The sequence below is a fragment of the Alosa alosa genome, chromosome 21 (genome assembly GCF_017589495.1).
Source record: "Alosa alosa isolate M-15738 ecotype Scorff River chromosome 21, AALO_Geno_1.1, whole genome shotgun sequence".
NCBI lineage: Eukaryota > Metazoa > Chordata > Actinopteri > Clupeiformes > Clupeidae > Alosa > Alosa alosa.
In genome coordinates, this window is record NC_063209.1 from 24,478,972 (window position 1) to 24,487,740 (window position 8,769).

An 8,769-nucleotide genomic window follows, 5' to 3' on the forward strand; every position below is an offset into this window, starting at 1 on the left:
GAGAGGTGTGGGGGGTGGGGTGTCAGGGCGTGAGGGCGTGATTGGGTATCCCCCAGGCAGGAATTTGCAGATCATACTGTATTAGCACTTGTGGTCGTGCCATATCTTTGACACCACCTCTAGAAGTGTGAGGTGCTTTCATCAGTTGGTGTTAATTGCAAATGTTGACAGCATGAGGCGCCTTGGACCGCAGTGCTGGGCCTTCAATCTTAATTAAATCTCGCCTGTGGACCTTAGAGATGTGGTCAATTTTTGGTGATTTGAATTAGCATGCTATCTAAGTTTTCTGACTCAAACCAAAGCAGAAATTAAATTCGCCATTTCCTCCGCACTCATGTCCCCCTAGAAAAAGTTTGTTGAGATGGCCAGGGAGTTAGATATTGTATCAGAGCACCATAGGCACATTAGTCCAAACAAAAGGTATGTCCAACTCAGTGGCACATTGTGATGACTACATGTTCCAAACCTCATTAAGCTGCATCCTCAGATGTCCAGTCATTTTTGGGGGCCAATTCCCTCTGGCCATGTGGTCATTATCCATGCCAGTGTGGACGAGTCTGGGCACTGTCTTTCCTTTTCTCTTTATTTTTGGCAAGAAAAGGAGTTGACCAGTTACTGGAATAACTAAGGCCCCATTGTTGTTGGTACTGTACTTGTTTGAATGATGTCTCCACACGCTTTCTATTTATTATCACAGTTTACCCTTTTACTTTTTGTCTCGGGCATAATGCCTTTGTCTGATCTCCAGTTAGAAACAGTGGAGATTATGGCTTTGTGGCGCTCCATTTCAAAGAACTTTGATAGAAACTGTATTGACCGGATTGTAATTGCTGTCTATTTGTTCAGAGTGAAATGGATTCTCTTCTCTGAAATGAAAATTGCACCTTTTTACCCCTTGGTTTGGATAGGAATGTATCTGAGTGACACAATCAATCAGCCATTATCTAATGGGAGAACCACAGTTTCTTCAAAACCAACGTTCCAACGGCAGTCGGACAGGGTTGCCTAGGGACGTCAAACGAATGTGTTTTCTCATTAACAAGAGCACTGCTGATATCATCTACAGCAGAGATCATTACGAGTGAAGTTGGAATAGCTCAATAAAGACAACACAATCAAGATTAGGCTTTGTAACCTGACATTATAGATGATTGTAGGCTTTGAAATGCCAAAGCAGAGCTCAAGTGGATAGTCAAATGCAACTCGTACAGAAGCTGGAAATTGCGCCTATTTTCTTTTCCGCAAAGTTTCTGATGAAATTTGCGTTTGTTTTGTGTGCCTGTTTGTGTGTGTGTATGTGTGCTGCTTTGCTCTTAAAGACTTCTCTCAAGAGGCCTTTAGCTCGTGCCTAGCGCCGCTGCTTCTCATTAGCTTCCATTGTTCCTTTCTATAACGTTTTACGTGCCTCACAGTATTGTTTTATAAACTGCAGTAAAAAAATCTGTAAAAGACGGTGTCAAATGTCTTCCTGTTGCCAGACACATGCTTGTTCACTCCCCCACTTTTTTTCCACCCAGCCCTTGTGGCCATTAAGTCATTGCTTTTTACCAAAAGAGGAGAGTGTTATTTCATATGGAGAATCCATCATCTTCTTGATGAGTCTCCCATCATAGCCCCTGCAGTTGTTACTGCTTCGTTGCACTTTCGGCTTCTCTTAGCTTTAGCCGTGAGACAGACTAACCCCACCACCATCACCCTTCCCCATTTCTGTCTTGGCTGTGGGGATGTCGGGCTCTCGGGGGGGAACCGCCATGAGGAATGTGCGCTGGGGCTCGGGGCTTTTCCACTGAGTGTGCACAGACCATATGGTAGCGCTCCAGGCCCCAAGCTGCATCCCCCCTCCGGGCACGGACCTGTGGAAAAGTGCAGGCAGACGGGGCGACAGGCTCTGCTGTTTGTGCCCACGCAGTGCAGTTCGCTCGCTTGCTCTGAGTCAGACGCTCTTCGAAACGGCTTTTTAAGCCGTGATGCTAGTCTCTGATGCCGTTTCTCTGGGGCGAGATCAAGGGGGTTCTTTCACAGGTCTAGGGAAAGGTTGACGACAGGATTTGGACGCGAAGCCTCTTCATTTCCTGACCAGTAACCATTTGGGAAGTCAGATGGCGTTTTATGGCGCAAGCTTGGATAAATCTGTAGATAAATCAAGTTGCACATGCAGATGTTTTTAGAATTCAGATGACACTTCATATTCCTTTCTCTTTCGGATGCTAATTTCTTACAAGCCTTGTTAAAAGTGAAATGGACCTGGGTTCAGTTCACATCCTTAGCACTTAGCTGGGAGACTGAGAAATTGCCATTTACATGTATTCATTTATAAGTCTATGCTTTTATCCAAAGAGCCTTGTGGTACAAGTAGGGAGTACATTTTAATCATGCTCGGAAAAAAACAGTCTTAGAAAGAGTGAGTCCATAATGGCCAAGTCAGGCCATCCTTAAAAATATTTTCGTTTGCCGTAACCCGACCGACCCTGTCAATTTAGAACCGACCCAAATATTATTTTTTTTTTTCCCTTTTTAGTCCGACCGACTTGCGGTTGTAAACTTATTAATACCGACCGATTGTTTTTTTACTCTAAACAACCAATACAAATGCAATAAAATAATAGTTCTTTTAGTAGGCCCAAGTATTGTGAATATAAATTACCTACATGCAAGCGTGGCTCACTTAAAAAAAAACCTGTGGCGTCATCTCTACACCATTGGTTTCGCATGTCGCCGTTTCATTCACACAAACTGATAGCGGCTGTTCACGAGTTCTGGAAGAACTGTGGCCAGATCTTTTCTCATCCCTTCTCCCCTAGTCTAGCGGTGACCGTGTCGGAGTATTGAAATTGGTTGTGGTCTATTCAGCATTTCTCAAAATATGGGTCCATAACATGGAGACTGCTGGTCAGCGATTCGTGGAGTGAAATTAGGCCCGTGCTTCATCTGATAATTTGCTGCGCAGTTGATCAAGAAACCCAGGATCGGCCGAAAAAAAGAAAACGTTCTGCTATCGATGTCATTAAACATGGAGCCCTACAATTAAGTGGTGGTATGAGCATTCATTCAATGAAACTAATGCGATAGCGTTGGTATCAAAGCTCCGCTTCAACCTGTTGGAAGGCTATTTATTTATTTATTTAACGAAACTTAATAGAGCGGCGTTGTTTTTTGGAACTTCCTTAGAAACAGAGCAGACTGTATAATACACTGTATAGCTTTGAGTATTGTATAGTCAAATTTCAATATAACGTGGCCAAGAGCTATTGTAGCCTTCTTTCTGGATACATGTAGATGAGTAGATGACCCAAAGTCTGCCATGGCCGGGCCTCAGGTCAAAGAAGTTTGAGAAAGGCTGGTCTATATAACCTGCATCAGAATGAGGTTTGCAATGAATGCGCCTGAAGGCACGGGTTGAAGACCCAGTCAGTTCACGTCCGCGATATGCACATTTGTGTAAATTCATTCCTAGGTAATCACCATGACCAAAATTGAACCTTTTTTTTTTACTTTGAATCTTGAAAAAAAAAATATTTACCTACCTACCGACCCATTTTTATTTTTTTTTTTGGCTGTTACTGCAAACAAAAATATTTTTAAGGATGGCCTGAGAACCTCTCTACCTGTAATGACAGTAATGGTTTCCATATCAGCAGAATGAGTGCCTTTCAGTGTCATACAATTCAGGTTGACTATTAAGTACAAACGGAAAGCAGTTACATAGCAGCAGGTCTGAGTTTGAACTGAAAGACCTTGGAGGTCGTTGGCCTTGTTGACTGCCGTTTATTAGCTTGTGTGGACGGACTCTGTTGATTTTCTTGCTCTACTGGGGGCTGCTTGAGGGAGGCAGTGGTTGAAATGTATTTGCTTTACTCTGTGAGTGTCCACGCTTGGCAAAAGAAGCATGCTGCATGCCTGCGGTTGTTTGTGTGTGGGGGCATGCATGTTTATGCTTCTGTGTATACTGCTGTACGTATGTTTGCGAAAGCCAGACATATACAGTATGCTGTGTGCACTGAGGTGAAAGAAAAAGCATCGCCCTGGCATAGTTTCGTTTGGCGCCAGCTTATGGAGCTGCCACCTCCTGCTGTTGGTGGGTAGCTAGCGTTTAGCGCAATCAGCTTATACCACAGTTTCTTTTATCTAGCTTACAGTGGACCTAGTTTATGCTATAAACCACCACACACATGGTTAAAGGCCCCTAGTTTGCTGGGTAGTTGTTATTATATATATACTGTATGCTTATCTTTTAATAGCAACAGGTTTATTTTTCTAGTTATTAATATTTTCTATACCCGTGTTAAATTTGTTAAAGCTGTTTGAGCGCTCTGTGTGGTAGCAACAAGTCCTGTAGGTGTGTGATCCTCAAGGAGTGTGATCTCTTTTAACCGAGGTCATTTCCAGTCGACAGCCTCGGGTGGAGAATGCTGATTGGCTCCTGAATAAAACAGGAAATGTGTGTGTGTGCACGCGTACTGTATGTGTGCACGTGTGTGTGTGTGTGTGTGCTCGAGTTTGTGGGGGAGATGGTATATAAAAAAGTCGTTTTGGCTCACAATTTATGCGCCACTCACTCAACATGCGCCCCGGTCTGCCTCCCTTCTTTTAAAAATCACAAAGCATAAAAATGTAGTACTCACTGCCATTGCCTGGGCTTAATTCAGATGGTAATTTCCTCTGTGCTGCAACACCCCACTGCGGTTCAGAGGCTATTAAGCCTAAAGCATCGGGGAATCTAACCAAATCTGCACAAGTGATTTGAGACCCCGTTTGACTCATATATTACTCTCTGTCTATTTCGCTCTTCCTGTGTGTCTCTATGTTCTTCTCTCTCTCTCTCTCTCTCTCTCTCTCTCTCTCTCTCTCTCTCTCTCTCTCTCTCTCTCTCTCTCTCTCTCTCTCTCTCTCTCTCTCTCTCTCTCTCTCTCTTTGTCACACACCCACAACCACGCACACACACACACACACACACACACACACACACACACACACACACTTGATCTCTCTTACTTACTCGCATTTGTGCCTGGCTCTCCTGCTGTCGCTTGCTCTCTCTTTCTCACATACACATTCACAGACATTCTTTGTCTGCCTGTCCTCCATGTACTTTCCTCTCTCTCTCTCTCTCTCTCTCTCTCTCTCTCTCTCTCTCTCTCTCACACACACACACACACACACACACACACACACACACACACACACACACACACACACACACACACAAGCAGGTGTATATTCTGGCCTCTAGAATCTGCTGTATAAGTTAGTTATGTGCTGCTGTCTCATACTCTGTCTGCCCTCTCTCCAAATGGTCCTCTCCCAGTCGAATATTACTGTATTATTGTTGCTCAGTAACAGCTGCTGCTGTGTCGTTAGTCTGACTGAAGCTCTCCTCATTCTGCTCTGTTACAGAGGGCATCCGGAACATTACCATGGAGTCCAGCCCCATGGCCATGCCCATGTCGGACCCCAACGCCTGGGCCACAGCTATGAACAACCTGGGCATGGCCCCCATGGGGATGACTGCTGGACAGCCCTTAATGTCAGGTAAGCAATGAGCTGTCCTCCTCTCCACCTCCCTTACCGGCGTCCGCATGCTGGTCTCTCTGCTGGCCTCCATTTCTGTCTCTCTTTCTCGTTGTTGTTTTCTCTTACTGTCTGTCTGTCTTTTTGTATCTCTCCTTCTGTCTCTGTCTGTTCCTTTCTCTCTATCTATCTATCTATCTATCTATCTATCTATCTATCTATCTATCATTCTCTCTCTCTCTCTCTCTCTCCCTCCCTCCCTCCCCCCTTTCCCTTGGAGACCTGCGCTCTGTCTCCATTAGACATCTGCCCTGCCTCTCCAAACCTACAGCCGCACGGCCATTCCTGTCTAATGCCCAGTTACGCTTAGATTTATGGCAGGGAAGCGCCTGTGGAGCGAGTGGAGAATGGCTGCTCAGGGACTGGTGTGTGTCCCCAGTCGGGGTGTGTGTGTGTGTGTGTGCGTGTGTGTGTGTGTGTGTGCGCGTGCACATCTCTGTGTGTTTGGGGGGGTGTTTTGGTGTCTGTCTATATCTCTGTGTGTAATGCAGTTGGGAGCATTCCTCCCTCCCATCTCTCCTTTCCTCTCCTCTCCTCTCCTCTCCTCTCCTCTCCCCTCTCATCTCCTCTCCTCTCCTTCTCTCCTCTCCTCTCCCCTCTCCTCTCCTCTTCTCTCCTCTCCTCTCCCCTCTCATCTCCTCTCCTCTCCTTCTCTCCTCTCCTCTCTCCTCTCCTCTCCTCTCCTCTCCTCTCCTCTCCTCTCCTCTCCTGTCGTCTCTCCTCTCCTCCCCTCTCCTCTCCTCTCCTCTCCTCTCCTGTCGTCTCTCCTCTCCTCCCCTCTCCTCTCCTCTCATCTCCTCTCCTGTCGTCTCTCCTCTCCTCTCCCCTATCATCTCCTCTCGTCTCATCTCCTCCTCTCCTGTTGTCTCCCATCTCCTCTCCTCCCCTTCCCTCTCCTTTCTTCTCCTCTCATCTCATCACCTCCTCTCCTCTCCTCCTCTTGTCCCCCCCTCCCTCTGCGGTGACTTGCAGACGTCGGCCACTTTCCTGCGCCCGCACTCAATCGGACAGGCGGCGCTGAGTCAGCAGGAAGTGGAGTTATGAGTCTATTCTCAGCAGGAAATCTTCAGGGGCACTGCAGCGCCTCCAGACTAATTAGGCCAGGCACCCCCGCTACACCCGCTACCGTCACCACCAGCCCCTGGCACAATGCTGCCACGGTGACATGGCAGGGCAGGGCACGGCACGCTCATGCGTGTAACATTTAATGCCCAAGGTGCCAACCTACTGCTGGGGCAAAGAGAGCATTGTCATTGCATACATATGGGTGTTGGTGGATGTGTGTGACTCACTTGTATGCTTTGTGAAGGAAGTGGGGTGCCAGAATGCCAAGTACTTAGTAACTTCCTACACACACACACACACACACACACATGTGTGGGTTGATGACGTGTATACCAGTCTCCCCATCAGCCGAGCCCACTTGATGCAGTCGGCGCTCCCGCACGCCAGCACTTTCAGGAGCGGCCAGTAGGCGACAGCTGCTTTGTCGCAATTCACTCGCCGGATTAAAGGGATGAACTGGATATAACCATCATTTGAATCTGGTGTGCCGCAGCCACTGTCTTATTTTGATGTCTTATGCCTCCTCACACCCCACATACCCCCGCTGTAAGATCATTAAAATGACGGAGGGATTGTGGGGATTCATCACACACTAGCATTAGCAATGCGCGCTCTGCTTTAAGGCGGCCCATCTGCTGAGATTAATGTTACCGAGGTGCTCTGTGTAAGCGTGTGTGTGATTGTTTTGCGTGTGTGTGTGTGTACACATTGCACACATCTCTATTTGAAATTTGAATGCATTTTCTCTGTCACCTACTTTGTACGCTGTAAACAGGCGCCCGTATAAATAACCCTAATTCTGGCCGCGCTCGCTGCTGCCTCTACCTCTGCCTAGCGCTTTGTTCCTCTACGGAATCCTATTTGCACCCTTTACAGGCTGCGGAGTCTCCCCTTCTCTCGTTTTTTTTTTTTTTTTTGCCCAGCATATTGCGCCGGAGCTAGTTACGTAGGCTGTGGTGCGAGTTATAGGGGCCTGTGTGTCTCGGGTGGTGGTGGTGGAGGTGGTGGTTGGAGGAGGAGGCTGATGGGTGGTCTGCGCCACTGGGGCCAGAGGCTCCTTGATCCATGAGCCGTGAGACAAGCAACTGCATCACGCAGGCAGAGCCCCTACTCCTCCCCCCCTCCCTCGTTCCCCTCCTCTGAGCAAGTCTCTTTCCATTCTAATCAGCTCACCAACACACACCAGACCCCACAGAGAGTGGTCTGCCCAGAGTCCCCTCCCGTCTCCTGCTGTTGTCTTCGTGCTCTCAGGGGAGGGCTGGGGAGTAAAGGTGACATGATGTTTGGTGTGTACTATGTGCATGTGTGTGTTGGGGGGTGACCTTATGTCTGATTAGGATACTGAGCCAGATGTGGAGGCCGCTGTTTGGATTTTTGGGATTGGGGCGAGGGAGGGAGCAGGAAGTCAGGCGTGTCGGAGTTTCCCCCTCATTAATCACCTGAGCTAGCAGCTGCTGATACACACACACACACACACATTACCTTCCCACGCCAGAACCCCCCGAGGCACGTCCATGCTAAAGAGCCCAAACTTTTTCCTCACCGGCGGACGGCATCATTACGGTCAAAGCATCGCTGCATCAGCACTCCCGTCTTAGTCACTCTTGTAGCAAATTATGACAAATAATCTTCATCTCTGCCATCCGTATGCTCACACACACACACACACACACACACACACACAGACACAATCATGTTAGTATCCCTGCCTGCATCACGCGTCCACGCTCGCACCCACACACACTCACCCACACTCGTCATTTCACGCTCGACATCTGTGCCTGAGTAATTGTATTTCCGCGGCTCTGGCAGGAAGTAAGCTCGCTAGCAAAAACACAGTGAGAGTGGAGTGAGATGTTCTAGCACTTCAGAGAGCCTTTTTCTCTTTGTCCCTTTCTCTATTTCAAATCTCTCCAGCAATCTTTAGTTTTAGGGCTTTATTTTTTTTTGTCTCCCTGCTGATTGGTTCTGGAACATTTGCTGGGGTAAAAACATAAAATCTGCCCAGCCATCTCTCTCCTGCAGCTGGATACACACACACACACACACACACACACACACACACAAACACACACACACACACACACACACACACACACACACACACACAACACACACAACACACAAACACACTCA

General features: G+C 47.5%; 1 protein-coding gene across 1 annotated transcript in view; it reads left to right on the forward strand.

Annotated features, from left to right (window-relative positions):
• The window catches only part of enox2 (ecto-NOX disulfide-thiol exchanger 2), a gene marked incomplete in the record, with an annotated part of 227,630 nt that overhangs the window by 146,684 nt on the left and 72,177 nt on the right, over positions 1–8,769 (forward strand). Inside the window, 1 exon segment of the mRNA XM_048230956.1 lies at positions 5,395–5,529. Coding sequence (XP_048086913.1) covers positions 5,395–5,529 — 135 coding nt within the window.